Genomic DNA, 22,321 nt, shown 5'->3' on the forward strand with positions numbered 1-22,321 from the left:
CCAGTCAGTTTAGCTGTTTGGGAACACTTCGGAGACGCTCAGGTAGACCTGTTTGCCTCTCCAGAAAATTCCCACTGCCAGTTGTTTTACTCCCTGACCGAGGGCACCCTCGGCACGGATGCCCTGGCACACAGCTGGCCGCTGGGCCTGCGCAAGTATGCGTTTTCCCCAGTGAGCCTTCTTGCACAGACGTTGTGCAAGATCAGGGAGGACGAGGAGCAGGTCCTCATGGCTGCGCCTTTTTGGCCCGGCCGGACCTGGTTCCCCGAACTTGTACTCCTCATGACAGCTCCTCCCTGGCCAATTCCTCTGAGGAAGGACCTTCTTTCTCAGAGACGGGGCACCCTCTGGCACCCATGTCCCGATCTGTGGAACATACATGTGTGGGTTCTGGACGGGTCACGGAAGGTTTAGGTACCTTGCCACCACAGGTGGTAGCTACCATCACTTCAGCTAGAGCCAGGCCCGTCGTCAAGGGGGGGCATTGGGGGGCAGTGCCCCCCGAAATGACTTTTTGTGCCCCCCTAAACGTAACGCACAGAACAATTAACCAAACTTGCATTACTGTGCATTCACACCGCCGGCGTCGAGAGCGTCAAAGTGGCCGGAAGTCATTCATTTTCTATGTAAACCAGCGGCGAGGAGCTGCGCGGCGCGACTTGGCCTTTGAGAGCGTCGAGCAGAGTTTAAATCAAGGCAACTTTATGGTAATGAGCTATGACGCGGTTGGGCAGCAATCAATCGGAACGTAGAAGTCAACCGCTTGAGAGGATTCCAGAGGACGCAGCTCCGATCACATTAGTTCCCAAGCAAAATAGAGGACAGGTTGATTACTGCTATTTCGCGTTTGCAGTAATCTATGATGTGTCCCTGTTTGCGTACAGGGACATATAAAAATAATTAAAAGTGATACGTGGACCAAGGTGTCTGAGAAAGTTCATTTTAAGTAAAGGATCTTAAAATTTCGTCCACAACAACATTTAATGAGATTTACTTATAACGTTAACCTCCTTGTGGTTAGTCTGCATAAGATCAACAAATCTGTTCGCTTTGCGGCCACTTTTATTACAAAATAACAATTCAGTCTACGTGACTACGTCAGAGCATCTGAACGCCCACGGAATCTTTCTGCAGCGTCGTGAACAGAGCAGCAAGGGCGATTTTTCACGCTCCCGACGCCGCCGGTGTGAACGCGCAGCTATACGTATATTATTGAATGTTATTGATTTAGATCTATGCCTTAATAACGTTGTTTCAGCAGAACTTGGCTCACATGAACAGTAATCACTACAACGGTAACACTAGAAATGCATAACACATTACCTTCAGAAATGATTCAGACGATTCATTATTCAACGCATTATTACACAGAACATAATTTTACATATAATTACATTCATAAATGACTGTTAAAACATCCCAAAACAGCACCCAAACCTTGCAAAGACCTACCTCATTAATTATTCAAATACAACAGCCAATGGCAAGTCTCCAGCAGCAGACCTTTCAATATGTTATTTTTGTGTTAGTAGTTTTATTAATTCAAATTACAATATGCAGTTTGTGTGTAAGTATATGTATATATAAATCATGCAATTCATTTAGTTAAGCATACAGTATTGTATTGTTTATACGCAATTCCTTTGCGCAGCTGAGCTGCGCGTTGCATGCGATCTCAGAATAATTTTTTGGCGGTTTTGGAATGTTAAGAGACAATAAACAGAGACGTTGAGATCAAACGGTGAAGTATTTTATTTGAATAATTGAACAAAACAAGACTATTGTGGTCTATCTTAGTTATAGCCTAATATTGGTTTATGTTATGGTCTGTCTCAGATCATTAAAAAAAGTGTGCCCCCCTATGAAAATTAAATGCCCCCCCATTTGGTTTGTTCTGGCGACGGCCCTGGCTAGAGCCATGTCCACCAGACATGCCTATGCTTTGAAGTGGAACCTCTTCATCACTTGGTGTTCTTCACGACGTGAGGACCCCTGGAAATGCCCGATTGGGTCAGTGATTTCCTTTCTTCAGGAGGGGTTGGAAAGAAGGCTGTCTCCTTCCACCCTAAAGGTCTACGTGGCTGCCATTTCGGCTCACCATGACACTGTTGAAGGTAAGTCTCATGGGAGGCACGATCTGATCATCAGGTTCCTGAGAGGAGCAAGGAGGCTCAATCCGCCTCGCCCTCAGCAAGTCCCCTCTTGGGACCTCGCAGTGGTTCTATCAGCACTGCAGAGAGCTCCCTTCGAACCCTTGCTCTCAGTAGAGCTAAAGTTTTTATCTTTGAAAACTGTGCTCCTGACGGCTTTGGCTTCGGTGAAGAGGGTCGGGGACCTGCAGGCATTTTCAGTTGACGAAGCGTGCCTGGAATTCAGGCCAGCTAACTCTCACGTTATCTTGAGACCCTGGCCTGGGTACGTGCCCAAAGTTCCCACCACTCCTTTTAGGGATCAGGTGGTGAACTTGCAAGCGCTGCCCCTGAAGGAGGCAGACCCAGCCCTGGCGCTGCTCTGTCCAGTACGTGCGCTCCGCACCTACGTGGACAGAACTCGGTGCCTTAGGACCTCAGACCAGCTCTTTGTCTGTTACGGAGGCCAGCAGAAGGGAAAGGCTGTCTCCAAGCAGAGGTTATGCCACTGAATAGTGGATGCTATTGTCCTGGCTTATCAGGCTCGAGACCTGCCATGCCCCCTAGGGGTGAGAGCTCACTCAACTAGGAGCGTAGCTTCCTCCTGGGCGCTGGCGCATGGCGCCTCGCTAGCAGACATCTGTAGAGCTGCGGGCTGGGCGACACCTAACACATTCGCAAGATTTTATAATTTCTGTGTAGAGCCCGTGTCCTCCCGGGTACTCGCCCCTTCGGGCCAGTAAGGACCTGCTCGGTGTCAATCCGCTTGCTGCGCCATTCCACTCCGCGGACTGGATGCGTGCGCTATTCCCCTCAGGTGAGTTCCTCAGTCAGAACCCTGGGTTCCTCCAGCACTGTTGATGTCCAACACTTGCGTACATAACCCTTGGTCAGCCATGTGTGGAACTAGGTGCCTCCATGTGTTGTGATTCCCCTTTCTGGGTAATTTCACGTGTGTATGTCCACAGTAAGTCTCTCCGCAGCATGTGTCTTTCCCTTGGCAAGCCCCTTGCCAGCTCTGTCGTTGAAACTTCCACCCTGCGGGCTGGGTACCTCAGAGTTCTTATGTATCACCACCTTGGTAGATACCTACTTTCTGTAAGTCCTCCCACGGGCAGGCAGCCTGCTAGCATATGTCCAGCTGGAATATGCTACCCAGTGTATTCAGTGCGAGCTATGGGCCCTCACTCGTGCTGGCCTCACGACAGGGTGCTATCACTCACACGGGTCGCTGGAAGACAGCCATGTGGCGTTTTGTAAGGGACCCCATTCGTAACGTCGAACGTGACCGACTGTAAGGGAACGTCTTGGTTACGTATGTACGACGTTACGTCCCCTTGCAACATCGCTGTTCCGCTGAACGGCTGGGTCACTGGCTCGGCTCCTCGGCGAAGACTTGAATGCGAGTTGCTCGCGTTGCTCCTTATATACCCGCTCTGCGGGGCGGAGCTCGCGATGCAAATTTCGCAGACCAAGGTACTTTGTGTACCATTGGCTCGTTTTGTACCACTGTGATTGGGCTCTCGGGCGAGATCCCATTCGTAACGTCTCCGTTCCCTCCTTTAGGGAACGAGGATTACATACGTAACCAAGACGTTATCCTCATATATCCATTGTTATGAGCATTAAATGTAAAAAAGAATTTGGTAATTAAACCAAATGTTTCAATTGCATTACATTATTTGGATTAAGTTACACGTAAAAATAAAAAATAGATAACATTTTAAAAATATAAAGGTTCTGAAACAATGAGCAGCTTTGTTACAGTCAAGCATGATCAGTTAGGAGTTTTAACTAAGACTCATTCTTATGGAACACTGTATTAAATATATTAAAAAAATCAATTTATGAAAAGATCAACATTTTTTATTTAAAAAGATAATTTATGATGTTTTCTTTTTAATTATTTTATGAGTATTTTATGTCGCACACTTTATTGGCATATTAAAAATTATTTTAACATTGGCAAAGGATAAGTCCTAATTATTTTCAAATGTACATGTGGTTAATAAAAGCTATAGAATAATACGAAATATATGTTTATGACCTTTGTTTGTGATGTTATGTGATATTTATTGTGATTTCTCTCACTCCTTATAACAGAAAAATCACAGCCATCTCAGTTCTACAGACATTATCAGAGTTTTGATTTTTTTGGCAATTTCACTTTTTCTGGTAGAAAAATTTCAGGAATATTTATGAAAAGTTGAACAAAAAATAATTTACTGAACAAGCAGTAGTTAACATTAAAAATGATAAAATCATTTTGATTAAAAAATCTGAAAAGCACATAATGTTTCCAGATTTTTTATTATAAAATTCATTATTTTAATCTTGCATTTGATAACTGAGTAAATTCATTTATTATAACTGACAGGTGTGATGATCAGTGGGCTTGAGTTTTTACCTCTATCATTATTGCCTGGGCTAAAATATGGATAAAGATTTTCAGTGAAAGACTGAGCAGTGAAAGAGTAGATATGAGAGCTGGACTCCACATCATAAAAGGAGACCAGACCCTCCTCATAATCCACAAACACACCGATCCGTTGCGGCTTCACTCTCAGAGACAGAGAGACACGAGGATCATCACAGGCTTCATATTCATCTCCATTCAACAGAAACACACTCCAGTATCCATCACTGGGTCTCACTGTGATCGGTCCCTTCCTGTTAATGGATTCTCTGGCCACTCCTAAAACCCATTCAGTCTTTCCCTTCACCTGCACCTCAAAATAAAATCTCCCTGAGGAGAATCCCTCCTTTCCCAAGACATGTAGATATCTATCAAATCTCTCTGGTTTGTCTGGGAGTTTCTGTCTAATGTCTCCATGTGTCACTTGTTTTCCATAATCAGACAGAATGAGTTTAGGATGAGCTGTATCAGGATCCAGAGTCACATCCACTGAGAAAACAGAGAATACAGATATTCTGTGATGCTGATGTTTTTAGTTAACCCAGTGTTTAATCAGATTGTAGTGCAGTAATGAAGCAGTGAGTGTATGAATGTAAACTAGTGTAGTGCAGACAGCACACTGTACCTGCATACTGCTGCATCCACTTCAGCTCTGTAGAGACACATGACAAGAAAACAATCCGATCTGAAGCTTATATTTAAAGAATAGAGTACACTATCATGTTTATATCTGATCAGTGTGTATTGATGTACCAGTTAGTGTGAGTTTCTCATCTATAGTGTCCTTCAGTTGAGTCAGATCTCTCCTCAGAGTCTCCAGACTCTCATGAGTCTTCATACTGATCTCAGGCCAGTTCCTGGTGTTTCTAGAGCTGCACAGGGATGAGTGAATCTACAGCAGGAGAGAGGAGAAATCCTTCAGCATGTCATATCCTGCATTATGATTGATCAGAGAGATCATGTTGACTGACCTGTAGGAGGTGGAGGCGATCTTCAGTGTGTGAGAGCTGCTCCAGCTCAGTGTTTCTCATTTTTAGCTCAGTGATCTCCTGCTCCAGCTCTTCAATCAGGTCTTGCTCCTGTTTCTCTGCTGCTTTCTGCTGCTCCTCCATCATCTCCAGCAGTTCAGTCTGATGTCTCTCAATGGAGCGGATGAGATCAGTGAAGAGCTCCACACGGGCTGCTTTCTCCCTCTCTGTGTTTCTCTGCTCAACCAAATTATTAGCAGTGTTTGCTAACAGAAGAATCTGTGTAACTATTGCTCACACATTTTTGTTCACATACATAGGCTACATGTGTTTTCAGAATCCCTCAAATGAAATATTAAACTTCACTCTGCACCCTGGACGATAGCAGAACAAGCCCTTTACATTTATTATTTATTGAAAAAGTTAAGTTGATCTTACTGAAATCCTCTTCTTCTTCTGAGACTAAATTTTAAAATGTATCTCCTCCTAGAGCTTTCAAGCTAAAACCGGCAAACTCGGGTCAGAGCTTCAGACTGGTCTTATGAATGGTTTATGGATTTCATAAACCAGACTATCAAAACTACCTAAAATCCCATAGACTTTCATTGAGGGGATGAACATTTTATACAATAAGACTTAAGGTGTATTTTAGCTGTCTACTGCCATAGCAAAGCTTAAAAACTCTCTACTGAGAATACATGCTAGTCACTTGTTAATCATGTAAATGACATGCTAGTCACTTGTTAGTCATGTTAACATTATGCTAATCACTTTGCTAGTCATGCTAGCAACATGCTATTCACTTGCTTATCATGCTAATTACATTCTAGTCACTTGTTAATCATGCTAATGACATGCTAGTCACTTGCTAGTCATGCTAACAACAAGCTAGCCACTTGTTAGTCATGCTAACAACATGCTAGTCACTTTGCTGATAATGCTAGCAACATGCTAGTCATGCTAGCAGCATGCTAGTTCCTTGCTAAACATGCTAAAAACATCCTAGCCACTTGCTTATCATGCTAACAACATGTTTATAACATGCTAATCACTTGTTAATAATGCTAATGACAAGTTTGTCGCTTGCTGATCATACTAAAAATATGTTAGTCACTTTGCTAATCATGCTAATAACATGCTAGTCACGTATTAAACATGCTAACAACATGCTAACTGCATCATGCTAATGACATGCTAGTGAAATGATAATAATGCTTGAAACATGTTAATGAAATGATAGTAACTTGGTAGTCATTATTTATATAAAGATATTTGTCTATCTGTCTATTTATCTATTTCTTTTTTTCATAGGTTTTATTGCCTTCAAAACTTCAAAACTACTTTAAACTGAAAGACCTCAAATTTTAAGTTTCTTAAAACTACTTAAACATTCTGGCTATGCCTTTTCAAAGCCAACAGTCTTTCCACAAACTTAACTATCTAGTTTTATTCTATTATTTTAAACTCACTTTTCTGACTTCTGCTGAGTGTTTGATGTCTTGAATCTTCTTGATTCTGTTCTGGATCATCAGCTGCACGTCTTTCTGTGTCTTCATCAGTTCAGTCTATAGAGAGAACAACACAGACACATTTATCATAACACAGATTAAACTCACAATATGAAATAAAATCTGATTCCTCATGATATCAGTCCTTTAAAAGAATAATAACGTCTACCTTCTTCTCTTGACTCTCCTCTTCTATAGGAACAGTGTTGTGGTTCTTGTGGTCTGTCTCGGTGCAGATTGAACACACACACGTCTGATCATCTCTACAGAACAGATCCAGAGGTCTCTCATGTTTCTGACATATATAGTCCTCCAGATTACTCACAGGATCCATCAGTTTGTGTTTCTTCAAACGTGTCAATCTCAAATGAGGCTCCAGGTGAGTTTCACAGTAAGAGCTCTGACACACCAGACACGACTTCAGCGCTTTCAGCTTTCTTTCCTCACAGAAGTCACACAGAACTTCAGTTGTTTTCTCAGGACTTTTCTTCTTACAGTGATCTACGAGCTCTCTGAGTGTGGTATTAATCTTGAGATCAGGTCTTTGCTTGAATGTTTCTTTACAGTATGGACAGCTGCAGGTCTGGCTGTTGTCCCAGCACTTATTCAGACAGATCTTGCAGAAGTTGTGTCCACATGGAGTCGTGACTGGATCAGTGAACACATCCAGACATACAGAGCACTGAATCTCCTCAGACAGTGAACTCATGGAGGATGACAATGCTGGAAAGAGACATTATTTAGGATTAGTGTGAACTCCTTCAATACTGTTTATGAAGAATCCCATGATGCACCTCATGAAGCTGGTTGAATGTAAAGAGTGTTTAGAGACAAAGAGTGCTGAAGAAACTCAAATATAAAGAGATCATGTACAGTCGGCTGGTTATTATTGTAAAATGAACCCAGACAAGCTGATCAGAACCTAAATGTTAAGCTCATAACCACTTACCTAAATAATAAATATATGTACAATAATTATTATTGTTAAGATTAAATTATTTGATCTGCTTTACATTCCTGAACTATACATGCTCAATATTATAAAAGAAAAGTCAAAGGCAAAGGGTTTTTCTGGTTCATGGACTTACATGGAGGATCATGTTCAAAACTCTGTATTCTGGTTTTTCTTGCTGTTAGTGAAGGTTCTGCCATTGTTCTTTCCCTTTTAAAGCCTTTTAAAGAAAAAAAAAGATAGTTTAACTGGTTAAAATGTGAGAACTGATAGTGATGGAAACACAATCATTCGTTTGAAACAAAGGGAGAGACTCGTAAACTTACTGAGCAATCTGAACTATGACCTGCTGTACAAAGTACAAAGTACAAAGATCAAGCTTAATATTTTCCAACAAACATATGAATCTCCTTATCAAAAATTAGATTCAACTTTTCAAAAAATATATTATATGATCATAAGTTATTGTGTAGTGTAAAAGTGATTTTCAGCTGCAGTGAAGCAGGTTTGTGTTCAGTTTGTCTGCAGGTCATTTACTTCCTGTTTTACCTGTTTGTCTTTATGTCGCGTGACAAAATGACAGAAACACCAAACTTTGTTCAATCTAATGACATACTGTTAATACAATTCTGATATCGTTTCAGTGCATTAAACAACTAAAGTATCTGAGTATTTGACACGCTTAAACCTGCTTCTGTTCAACTCATTCCAATCCGACATAAACCCTACTAAACCAGACCACTGTCATTAGAAACCTGTTCAAGACAATCTCTCTTATATTTCTATCACTTACCTGTGAGTATCAGATGTGTTCACAAGGGTCTTTGAAGGACTCAATATTCTGTTGTTTAAAGAGTTCGATGGTTTCAGGTGTTCATATTGCTGTTTATCAAGTTAGTTTCTCTTTCTCTGAGTCTCTCACTGAACTACAGTGATGTCAGAGCTCCTCCTGTGTGTTGCGTCTGTTTGTATGTTTCTGTCATCTCACGAAGAAGAGATTTCAGCAGACTTGATTATTTAGTAACATTTGTGGAGTTTCCAGGTCAAATGCTGCTCAAGTTACAGATGCTTAAGGATATTGTTTTCTATTCTTATGGTGACACTTATCTGCTTTTAATACGGTGCACATGAAAGTGACAGATGCTCTGGAGAGACAACAGCAAGACAACCCCCAGAAAGGGAGAATGGTTTTGCAGGTGGTGTCCACAGATAATTGCTCTCTCCTTGTCTATCCTGACTGATTTATCTAGTCTTGTGTTTTGTTGAGGTCTGTAAGTGGATTTGATGTGTCACACTGAAACTTCAGCTGAAGACGGTTTGATAAAGGCCGAGTGAGACAGAAACAGTAATGCACACATTATAAATAATCAAATAATTTGACCAATTTGACCAACATTTGACCAATCAGCTTCAAGCAAAGTGACAAATCTATGTTTCTCTACATAGTAAAATGTCTGACTTTTAGAGATTATTTATTATAATTATTCTATAATTATTATACAATTAATCCACTATACCAACCAGGACCCGGTTCCCCAAAACGCTCTAATCGCAAAGTAGTTCTTAACCTTTTCCTTAACCTCTCTCTTAGCCTTATGGCACGATTCCCGACACGTTCGTAAGTATATCTTCTGTAACTTACACTTTCGTAAGGTTAGTCTGGACCATTTGTAAGCTCTCTCTTAGCGTTGTTTGAGCTCAAGACGCTACTGTACAGGGCCCGGTTCCCCGATAACGCTCACTCTTAGCGCGCTAAGAAGACCTCGAAAGATATATCTTACCAAAGTTGTTTATGTTCCTAAGTGTGTTTCCCGAAGTGTCCCTTAGGAAGCTTCTTAGCACGCTGCCTCTTACGTCCGACGTTACAAGAGCGCTGTCCAAAGTGAAGGTGCTGAATTAGTTGGCATCAATTGCTCAGGAATCGATTTTCCACTTCACGCGATGGTGCAATACAGTGTTAAGAAAGACAACACCTTTTATGCAAATGAAACATTCCTCAAATTATTACAGTAACATTTATTTTAACATAGTTTAAGTTATCAATAAAATATAGACTATAAATTAAATTATAGTTAATTAACAACAATGTGTTGTGACGGTTAGACGAACCGGGGATCCCTCGCTAATCATCCACCCTCCTTATCCCGTTGTGCCACTTGTGCCACTTCTTGACATGGGTTTAACGACTTATAAAATTGTATAATACATTTTTATATTAATTGTAAGGTACTTTACAATCAGAATTGATTGGCAAGCAGCTGCAGTTATTTCTGTTTAATGCGGTATTGATTGCAATTGGTTTATGTTTTTAATAAAAAGCAACAAATCTACAATGAACACAGAGAGAGAGAGAGAGAGTTAGATACAAAATATGCTGGGGAAGCAACGTAAAAAAGGGCACTAAGCCTCTCGTCAGAGGAACTTGAAGTTTTGGTGGACCTTGCCACCAAGTCAGATATCACACGCCTATGGTCCACCATAACCTGCACGTTTATGGCCGCGTGTCCCTTTCGCGATATGTACTTTGATTCAATACAAGGACACGTTGGATCGCTGCTAGTTGGTCGCTTACTGGACACCACAATGCTTACCCATTTATAGATCTTAGCCATTTAGAGCCAAATTGTTTGCCAGATTTTAATTATGAAAATTGATTGTCAATTCGCTTTAATTACATTACGAAAAAGCCTAGGCTAATTACCACCATATTAGTTCTTATACCACATAAAGTCAACTTTATAAATAGGCCTGTATCCATTGCGAACATAATTTATTATGAGTCTTAAAAAATAACATTAAATCATTGTTGAGCCAAAACATTGTCAACTGTAATGATCAAAACTTCCTAGTCATCGGGAAGAAGGAGGCGGGAACCGGTGGACAATCAAATGAAGCTTGCGGACGACTGATGGTGCACAAATAAAAAGCAAAACATAAATACAGCCCAGGCCTGGTCCTCTCTCATCCTTCACTATCATCGCTCCAGTTTAATATCCTTCCATCTCCTACGTGGGACTCGAGACCGGCGGTGGTGCGCAGGTGTAGCTGATTTCCCAATCATTCGGCCAGCCTCCCTCCTTGTTCCCAGGTCTCTCTGCCCGCCCCACTCGCCACATACCCCCCATCGCCCCTCGCAAGCTGGGGGGTACCCACGAGACTGCGCTCTTCTCCCCCGGGGGGACCGCTCACGGGGACCTGCAGGAACCTGGGGGTAGGACAGACGAGGCGAGAGAAAAGGAGATGTAAGGAGGAGCGACAGAGACGAGAGAGGGGAGAGAGGAGAAAAAATAAAAAAATTCCGGTTCCCAGACGCACTGCTGCTCGTCCCTCCACCAGCTGGGTGATCTCCTCCGCGGTGCCTGGCGGTGGCACTGGACGCCCCTCGGTGGACGGCACGACACTCCTCCGCCACCCGGTGGACGGCGACGGCTCCTTCGACTTTAGGCAGCCGACAGGAGTCCCCCGTTCCCTGCCCCTCCGGATACCTTCACGGAGGCAGCAGGCTCCGGCCCCCTGGCGAACGACGCCGAATCCTCTGCTCCCTCACGGACGGCAGCTGCCCCTCCACATCGCGGGCGGCCGGCAGCGAGCTCGTCCGTCCCGGCAACTCGCTCCATCCCACCGCCTCGAGCGTCCATGACGGCACACTCCTCGCCAGCTCGATGGCACCTCGGATTCCCCACAGCGGCTAGGGATCTTCAGCAGCGCATCCCTCCTTCTCCCGGGCTTCGGCACCACTGTAATGATCAAAACTTCCTAGTCATCGGGAAGAAGGAGGCGGGAACCAGTGGACAATCAAATGAAGCTTTAATTACAAAAATAAACACAAAACAGCGCGTCAGCCCCTCGCGGACGACTGACGCGCACAAATAAAAAGCAAAACCTAAATACAGGCCAGGCCTGGTCCTCTCTTGTCCTTCACTATCATCGCTCCAGTTTTATATCCTTCCATCTCCTACGTGGGACTCGAGACCGGTGGTGGGGCGCAGGTGTAGCTGATTTCCCAATCATTCCGCCGGCCTCCCTCCTTGTTCCCACGTCTCTCGGCCCCGCCCCACTCGCCACATACCCCCATCGCCCCTCGCAGGCCGGGGGGTACCCACAAGACTGCGCTCTACCCCCCCTCCCTCCGGGGGGGACCGTTCACGGGGACCTGCGGGAACCTGGGGGTAGGACAGACGAGGAGAGAGAAAAGGAGATGGAAGGAGGAGGCTAACAACGCTAAGAGAGAGCTTACGAATAGTCCAGACCAACATTACGAAAGTGTAACTTACAGAAGATATACTTAGCATACGAACGTGTCGGGAATCGTGCCATAAGGTTAAGAGAGAGGTTAAGGAATAGGTTAAGAACTACATAGCGATAAGAACGTTTTGGGGAACCGGGCCCAGAAGTCTTTAGAAATCAGGCAGCGCAGTACAAGTCAAACTATGGTATGACAACAAAGATTTTATGTTATGGACATTTTAAGACTCATAATAAAATATGTTCGCAATGGATACAGGCCTATTTATAAAGTTGACTTTATGTGGTATCAGAACTAATATGGTGGTAATTAGCCTAGGCTTTTTCACAATGTAATTAAAGCGAATTGACAATCAATTTTCATAATTAAAATCTGGCAAATAATTTGGCTCTAAATGGCTACAATCTATAAATGGGTAAACATTGTGGTGTCCAATAAGCGACCAACTATGGCAGCGATCCAATGTGTCCTTTTATTGAATTAAAGACTGCGCCGGCCGCGTTTAGTCCATGTTAATGGTTTTATTCGGCAAAACTTAAGCCCTTTTGAAATTTTGCCTGACATGGCTATATATAAAAAAACATTTGCCTCCCAAGACAACTCATTATGGAGCTGACGGAACTTCTCAGACCTGCGTTTGCCAGGCTAACGCGGCGGAATTTAGCTTTAAGCCTTGAAGTCAAGCTGCTTTGCAGCACAAAGGTTTTTTATTTATTTCATTTTATTTATTTATTTTTGCTAATCAGGCACACTTATCGCGAAAGCGATACGCGGCCATAAACGTGCAGGTTATAGTGGACCATAGGGGTGTGATCTCTGACCTGGTGGCAAGGTCCAGCAATACTTTAAGTTTCTCTGACGAGAAGCTTGGTGCCCTTTTTTACGTTGCTTCCCACCATATTCTGTATCTAACTCTCTCTCTCTCTCTCTCTGTTCATTGTAGATAGGTTGCTTTTTATTAAAACATAAACCAATGGCAATCAATACCGCATTAAACTGAAGTAACTGTAGCTTGCCAATCAATTCTGATTGTGAAGTACCTTACCATTAATATAAAAGTGTATTACATAATTTTTAGAAGTCGAAGAAACGGCACAAGTGACACAAGGGGATAATTAGGGTGGATGATTAGCGAGGGATACCCGGTTCGTCTAACCGTCACAACATATCATGTGAACATTACTGACCGTTTGATAATTTAATTTATAGTCAATATTCTACTGATAACTTAAACTATGTTTAAATAAATGTTACTGTAATAATTTGAGGAATGTTTCATTTGCATAGAACGTGTTGTCTTTCTTAACACTGTATTGCACCATCGCGTGAAGTGGGAAATCGATTCCTGAGCAATCGCTGCAACTAATTCAGCACTTTCACTTTGGACAGCTCTCTTGTAACGTCAGACGTAAGAGGCAGCATGTTAAGAAGCTTCCTAAGGGACACTTCGGGGAACACACTTAGGAACATAAACAACTTTGGTAAGATATATCGTTCGAGGTCTTCCTAGCACGCTAAGTGTGAGCGTTATTTGGATGAACTCACAGAGACCGTAACATCATATATCAGTTTCTGTGAGGATATGTGTATTCCTACAAAGACTCAACTAATTTACAATAATGACAAACCGTGGTTCACTGCAAAACTCAGACAGCTCCGTCAGGCCAAAGAAGATGCTTACGTAAAGGGGGACAATGTCTTGTATAAACAGGCTAAATATACATTGGAAAAGGAGATCAAAGTGGCAAAGAGGAATTATTCTGAAAAAATAAGGACTCAGTTCACTTCCAACGACTCGGCATCAGTGTGGAAAAGTCTAAAGAAGATCACCAATTACAAGACACCACCCCCCAGCACTGTAGAGAATCAACGACTGGCAGACGATCTGAACGAGTTTTACTGCAGGTTTGAAAGAACACCCATCACCTGCCCTGAACGCCTCCCCACACAACCATTCACACCATTCACAACTCCTGCAACCAGCCCTGAATGCCTCTCCAAACAACCGTTCACACAATTAACAGCTCCTGCAACCCATCCTGAACACCTCTCCAATCAAGCACTCTCACCATTCTCACCTCCTGCATCATTTGAAAAACTGGTGCTGGCCCACCTGAAGGACATCACTGGGCCCTTGCTGGATCCTCTTCAGTTTGCCTACAGAGCAAACAGGTCTGTGGACGATGCAGTAAACATTGGACTGCATTATGTTCTGCAACACCTAGACAGACCGGGGACTTATGTGAGGATCCTGTTTGTGGACTTCAGCTCGGCCTTCAACACGATCATCCCAAACCTCCTCCTGCCCAAACTAAATCAGCTCTCCGTGCCCACCTCTGTCTGTCAGTGGATCAATAGCTTCCTGACAGACAGGCAGCAGCTAGTGAGGCTGGGAAAATACACATCCAGCACCCGTACAGTCAGCACCGGAGCTCCCCAGGGCTGTGTTCTCTCCCCACTGCTCTTCTCCCTGTACACTAATGATTGCACATCTAAGGACCCCTCTGTCAAGCTCCTGAAGTTTGCAGATGACACCACACTCATCGGCCTCATTCAGGTCGGTGACGAGTCTGCTTACAGACAGGAGGTAAAAGAGCTGGCTGTCTGGTGCAGTCTCAACAACCTGGAGCTTAACACGCTCAAAACAGTGGAGATGATCGTGGACTTCAGGAGAGACCCCTCTGCACTCCCCCCACTCACCATCATGAACAGCCCTGTGACTGCAGTGGAGTCATTCAGGTTCCTGGGAACCACCATCTCTCAGGACCTGAAGTGGGACATTCACATTGACTCCATCGTAAAAAAGGCCCAGCAGAGGTTGTACTTCCTTCGCCAGCTGAGGAAGTTTAACCTGCCAAAGGAGCTGCTGAAACAGTTCTACTCCACCATCATTGAATCCATCCTCTGCACTTCAGTAACTGTCTGGTTCAGCTCAGCTTCTAAATCTGACCTCAGAAGACTACAGAGGGTAGTCCGGACTGCTGAGCAAATCATCGGTTCAACTCTCCCATCTATTCAAGAACTGTACTTCTGTACTGTACTACTTGAGAAAAAGGGCTGTCAAAATCACTCTGGACCCCTCACATCCAGCACACTCCCTCTTTGAACTGTTGCCATCTGGTCGACGCTACAGAGCACTGAGCACTAGAACGACCAGACACAGGACCAGTTTCTTCCCTCAGGCAATCCATCTTATGAACAGCTGATAATAACGGCAAACACACTACACTTTATATTTATATACACACACACTTTATTTATCTAACACACATACTTAGTATACACTTAAATTTTGTACACAATATATATCTACATACATAACTTCATTTTGTAATATACCTGCCTACAATTGTAATTTGTATATTGTCATTCACTATCTACTTATTTGTATTTCTTTTTTTTTTCTTTTTTTATGTGTTTTATGTTCTGTCGCTGTCATTCTGTTGTACTGTGGAGCTTCTGTCACGAAAACAAATTCCTCGTATGTGTAAACATACCTGGCAATAAAGCTCATTCTGATTCTGATTCTGATCGGGGAACCGGGCCCAGATTTATGTGATCACCTGCAGGACAATCAGCAAATTGTTATTAATTGATAAATTAAATATTTAAAAGGGGCAGAAAGAATAGAAAGAAAAAATAATAAAAGAAGTAATGTAGAAAATGCTTCAAAGACTCGGGGTAAAAATATGTCAATGACTTGCTGAAGTGCACGAAAACCAGCTAAGTATTGGACCTGGAAATAATGTCCTTCTCCCTTTCTCTATAGCCTACTATATATATAAATACATTTTAATAAATGCATGCATTTAGCAGAAGCTTTATCCAAAGCGACTTACAGTGCATTCAGGCTAACATTTTTTATCTATTGGCTTAGTTATATGAAGTATATTTATTATGTAAAGTATAATATTATAAACTATAATATAATATATGTATTGTATTATAGTTATTATATCCAAGTTGTCTATCTGGAACGTAGTATTAGCTTAACGTCAATAAACGATAGTGTACTATAATGAAGAGTCATTCTATAATGTGACATTTCAGCACTGGACAAATGGACAGCGACTCCTAAGCAGCACTTAAAGCACAGCTACGTGCGTCTGTGTTAACTGTTAACTGTCATTCACATTTTTGAAGATAGACATGAATGTGCATGATACAAACATACATTTTTATAATTCATGACTGAAAACATTTTGTAACATGATTTTGATGTACCATTTACATGGTAATGCAATGTCTGATTTTAAAATGGGTTTTGAAGGATGAATTTTGAGATTTTATGTTTTCAAGTGATATTTAACTTCTGATGATTTCTAAAATGTGATAGAGAAAAAGGCAACGAAAAGTCTTTTTTTTAAACAAAGGTCAAAGCTCCTTTTGTAATGTAGATTTCTGAGGGTGCACTCTTGTCATAAATTCATCTATTACTTTTCCTACATAATTTTTAACAAAAAATATTGGTACAATATATATTTGGGAGTCTTAGACCTTTCCAAACGATATATAGTTTGTCAAGATTAGATTAGATTTGATTGTAATATAGTATAGTCAACGTAGACGTCCCGTATACGGGACGGGGTGACATTTAACAGGTTAAGTGCATTGTTAGGAAACACACCTGAAACAATAACAAACGACCGTAAAATATCTCATAGAAAACACTCTTAAGTGCTAAGATCAATCGTTATCGGGAAACCCGGCCCAGGATCAGGGGTGACCCCAAAGGGTGGCGGATGATTTGCAGTAGGTATTTAAATGCAGAATGTAAATTCACAATAGTTTAAAAAGTGGAACAAAAATTGCAGCATATTCACATATTGCCCTATTGCTAAAGACAAAAATCACTGTTTTGCATCTCTGAGCAACACGACAGTGTTTTGTTCCTGAAGGAATCAAGCTTATCAATGATTCGGTTGAATCGCAATGACTCACTTATTAACAGTGACTCTCAGCAATCTACTGGCGGTTTTAATTTCACATTTAAGGTCATTTTTAAAATAATTTCAAACATCAGTTTTCAATGTTTTATGTTTAAAATATCAAAACATTGTTGATTCATTTGTAACTGCAGGTTAAAATATCCCATGTCCCACAGAGCTGCATTAAAATAGTGTGTAAAACATCTAAATGGCACTTCAGATGCAGCTTGTTTTCTCTGCATTGCAAAGATAATTTTTTATTTATTTATCTGAACTCACTGAGTTCGGGAGTTCGGAGCTGGTTCGCGAATCATTTGAGTCAGTTTGGAAGTCTGGAGCAGATTGGCGAATCATTTGAGTCAGTTCGGGAGTTCGGAGTGGGTTCGCGAATCATTTGAGTCAGTTTGGGAGTTCGGAGTGTGAATCATTTGAGTCAGTTCGGGAGTTCGGAGCGGGTTCGCGAATCATTTGAATCAGTTCGGGGGTTCGCTAATCATTTGAGTGAGTTTGGGGATCGCGAATCATTTGAGTCAGTTCGGGAGTTCGGAGTGGGTTCGCGAATCATTTGAGTCAGTTCGGTGTTCGCGAATCATTTGAGTTAGTTTGGGAGTTCGGAGCGTGAATCATTAGAGTCAGTTCGGGAGTTCGGAGCGGGTTCGCGAATCATTTGAATCAGTTCGGGGTTCGCGAATCATTTGAGTCAGTTCGGGAGTTCGGAGTGGGTTCGCGAATCATTTGAGTGAGTTCGGGCTTCTTGAAACATTTGAGTCAGTTCGGGAGTTTGGAGCGGGTTTGCAAATCATTTGAAACAGTTCGGGGTTCGAGAATCATTTGAGTGAGTTTGGGGATCTCTAATCATTTTGAGTTTTCTGAGTTTTGAGTTTTTATTGAAAGGATCCCCATTAGCTACAGCCGTGCTGCAGCTATTCTTCCTGGGGTCGTGACAAATATATACATAAACAAAAAGAAAAATAAATCATTAAAAATACAACAAATAAATGGAAAAGGTACATACACATACATATACACATATATATACACATATCAAAGTACATATGTACCCTCATACGGGCATGAAATATACACACATATAAAAACACATTCATACACATACGCCTATATATACCTGTACATGTTCACACACAAAAATAAATAAATCTAAACAGTCAGATATATTATTTTGATAGATGCTGTTTTACATATAATTTACATTAATTGACATTGTTAGTAAGTATAATATGCTTTGGTCGTTTAGTCCATTCTTTCATATGTTTTTTACGGCATTTGTTCTTGCTATGGGTAAGCACGTCCTGATTTTGCCAAGTTCGATGTGTTCCTAGGTCAACATATTTTGTTGACCCTGGAACAACATTTTACTCCAAAAATATATTCTTAACCATATCCCTACACCTAAACCTAACCTTAACCATGAGTAATCCCTAAAATCAGAGGAAATGATAGATGAATGACACTGATGTACAAGCACCAAACACTGATTTTAAGCATAAACTTCACAAAATCTATAAACTGGTTCTTCAAATCTGATTGGATAATCACAATGTTGTTCCGGGGTCAACAACGATGTTGTCCCAGGAACATGTCTCACTTGGTAAAATCAGGTTAGGCCTATGGCTAAGGTGAATTTGCCTTTAGTTGCATGTCTGGTACTACACTGATGATTGTCTACACTAAAAGAAAGATACTTAAACAAAACAGAAGGCAATTTTGAAATGGAAATGTTTCTTATGAAAATTAACAGTGAATACAACAGTCTATCTTTGACCAACAACCAGTTAAGATCTTTGTGCATTAATATAATATTTATCCTATAGCTGCACCTAAGTGCTACAAGAGAAGTTCTATTCTGTATAAGTTGTAATTTATTCATATACTCACCAGTGGCAGTTGACCAAACTGCTGGGCAATAGTCGAGGTACGTCAATATTAGTGCTTTCATCGCATAATTCATAACATTTGAAGTTAAAAAATGTGCATGTCTTCTCATAACAGATATACCTCTTCCCATTTTTGCAATATTATTAATATTTTCTTTCCATGATAATCTAGAGTCAACTGTTACACCCAACCTAAAATCATGCAGTTAGTTTTTACTGTGTTTAATGCCAGTTTATTTAATTTGATCCAATCTACTACATATTTTAATTCTATATTTAAAACAGTTTCTAGTTCCATTTGTGTACTTGCTGATGTATATATAGTTGAATCATCAGCGTACATGACAATGTTAGCCTTATGTAAAGAGTACGGTCATTCATTGACTCACGGTCAAATCATTAGTAAAAATATTAAATAATAATGGACCCAGACAACTGCCTTGGGGTACGCCACATGTGATATTTCTGATACCTGAGAGACTGCCATTAAAAAACACTGCCTGTGTTCTGTTTGACAAATAACTGTACATCCATGTGATTGCTGACTGCTCAAAACCATAACAAGATAATTGTGTTAATAACAGTTCGTGATCTATGATGTCAAAGGCAGCAGAAAAATCTAAAAATACAGCACCAATAATATTTCTCTTTTCAGTCTCTCTAAGCCAATCATCAGACATGTGAGTCAGTGCAGTAGCAGTGGAGTGACTTTTTCTGTATCCATGCTGAAAATCTGTTAATAAATCATTTGTATAAAAATAGTTGTTAATTTGATCATATACTATAGATTCCATTATTTTAGATAATACAGGTAATATACTTATCGGGTGACTGTTGGGACCAGAGAAAGGCAATTTCTTATCTTAAGTGTATTCAAAAACTAAACAAATCGTGCCTAAAAAGTGTCTAGGCCAGTGGTTCCCAAACTTTTTTCAGCATGCACCCCTTTCTAGTGTTTGGCACCTGTCAAGCAACCCCAACACCTTACTCTGGTTAGATTTCACATTTTTAATTGCAATAACTAAATACAAATATTCACTGTAAATTAGAAAACATAATAATAATAAAAGATCACTTCCTTTTTTTGTGAGATGGATGGGCCTGCATGTTTGCACACAGATCATATACATTAAATATATATGATATATACATATAAATATTTAATTTCTTTAAAGCCCGTTTTTAACCTGGATTCACGAAACATTCTTAAGAAGAAATTTCTTCTCAACTTCCATTTTCTTCTTATTTTTTAATTTTAGAAAAAACTTAAGGATATTTTTTATTCCCAAAAAAATTCATCTTAAGAATATTCTTATCTTTTCTTACGATTGTTGAAGATTGTTAAGAAAGAAATTTAGGAAAGCCCCAGACTTTTCTTAAATGCAAATAATAATAATTATTTAATTAATTTATTGGGTAATTTGAAATTAATTGTTATTTTTGAACATAACAGCAACAGCTACATATAATACATAGGAGGACTAGAGATGTGCACAAGTTTTCTGAAGGGACAGCGATGACTGATTTCTTTTACTGTCTATGGTTAGCACCTTATATGAACTAAAAGAACAGGGCGGGGCTATTGTGACACAAACGTGCTTGTAAAATGAAATGAAATCAATTGTAATTTATACAGTAATGTAGTGTGTAATGTGAAATGTGAAATTTTATTTCTTAACAAAACCTTTGCATGTAAAGTTTACCTCAGTTAAATACATAAAAATAATAAAGAGCGATCTTTTTCCCCGCCATTACAAACATTCTCTTGCGCACCCCTTTTGGTCAGTCTGCGCACCACTAGGGGTGCACGCACCCCAGTTTGGGAACCACTGGTCTAGGCTAATGTAAAGTTACATGATGAAGTCATCGTGGTGCGTGTGCATTTTGAGTGCGTTCTTTCACTGCATTATTCAGTGTATTCAAATGCATTTATGTATTTATATAATTTTATGTTAATCAATATCACACGAAGAGTGCCATTTCAGTTTTTCTCCAAAATTAGAGTTACTACAAACAATAATTTAATTACAAATACAAAATGTTGCAGAATAAAGCCCCGTTCACACCAATAACTAAAACTATAAAGATAACTATAAAGATAACAATATTAGCGTCCACACCAGCGAACGATATCGTCCGTTTATTCTGAGCTCGAGCTCGTTATAGCAGGATGGATTCTGATTGGACACAGTCGCACGTAGCTGTGCTTTAAGTGCTGCTCAGGAGTCGCTGTCCGTTTGTCAAGTGCTGAAATGTCACATTATAGAATGACTCTATACACGATCGTTTATTGACGTTAATCTAATACTGCGTTCCACACAGAAAATTTGGATATAATAACTATAATACAATACAATATTATATTATATTATAGTGTACAATATTATAATTTGCATAATAATATATAATAAACTTTAAATATGAAACTTTATATTTTAGCCTGAATAAACTGTAAGTCGCTTTGTAAAAAAAGCGTCTGCTAAATTCATACATTTATTTAAATGTATTTATTTATATACAGCATAGAGAGAGAGAGAGAGAGAGAGAGAGAGAGAGAGAGAGCTTTATAGCTGGTTTTCGTGCACTTCCACAAGTTATTGACATATACCCCCACGCAGAACCTGATTTTACCACGTGAGACATGTTCCTGGGACAACATTGTGATTAACCAATCAGATTTGAAGAACCGGTTTATAGATTTTGTGAAGTTTATGCTTAAAATCAGTGTTTGGCGCTTGTACATCAGTGTCATTCATCTATCATTTCCTCTGATTTTAGGGATTACTCGTGGTTAAGGTTAGGTTTAGGTGTAGGGATATGGTCAAGAATATATTTTTGGAGTAAACTGTTGTTCCAGGGTCAACAAAATATGTTGACCTAGGAACACATCGAACTTGGCAAAATCAGGACGTGCTACCCCCACCCCCAGTCTTTGAAGTGTCTCCTACATTACTTCTTTTACTCTTTTTTTTCAGTCATTTAATTTAAATGTGTATTTCTTATTTCCTTAATTTTTAATTAAGTCATTTATAAATTAATTTAAAAAAGCAAAAGAAAACGAATTATAAAGTGTAGAATAAAGCACGATTAAATCCTTATATTATAATCACATTGCACTTGAATCAAGTTAAAGTGTAATCTGCCGAGTGTCCTGCAGGTGACTGCATAAATCTGTTTTCTTACGATGCACTTAGGGCTTCAAGATTACTCCAGAGCACTCGTAGATCTACGATGATTTTCAAGTGCTACTTAAGTTATGATGCTTTTGGGAAACAGACC

The 22,321-nt window shown here is 40.5% G+C and overlaps 1 protein-coding gene and 1 long non-coding RNA gene across 2 annotated transcripts in view; one reads left to right on the forward strand and one right to left on the reverse strand.

Annotated features, from left to right (window-relative positions):
- The window catches only part of LOC128022000 (uncharacterized), a 220,653-nt gene that overhangs the window by 79,603 nt on the left and 118,729 nt on the right, over positions 1 to 22,321 (forward strand). The gene's annotated exons all lie outside the window — the stretch shown is intronic.
- On the reverse strand, positions 4,178 to 8,856 carry LOC128021980 (E3 ubiquitin-protein ligase TRIM39-like). Its single transcript, XM_052609176.1, has 8 exons — positions 8,767 to 8,856; positions 8,110 to 8,193; positions 7,191 to 7,744; positions 6,983 to 7,078; positions 5,517 to 5,750; positions 5,299 to 5,437; positions 5,171 to 5,197; positions 4,178 to 5,034 (listed from the first exon to the last, which is right to left on the reverse strand). The coding sequence occupies exons 2-8, from the start codon at positions 8,171 to 8,173 to the stop codon at positions 4,487 to 4,489; spliced, it is 1,662 nt and encodes a 553-aa protein (XP_052465136.1). The 5' UTR covers positions 8,174 to 8,193; positions 8,767 to 8,856; the 3' UTR covers positions 4,178 to 4,486.

The sequence above is a fragment of the Carassius gibelio genome, chromosome A11 (genome assembly GCF_023724105.1).
Source record: "Carassius gibelio isolate Cgi1373 ecotype wild population from Czech Republic chromosome A11, carGib1.2-hapl.c, whole genome shotgun sequence".
NCBI lineage: Eukaryota > Metazoa > Chordata > Actinopteri > Cypriniformes > Cyprinidae > Carassius > Carassius gibelio.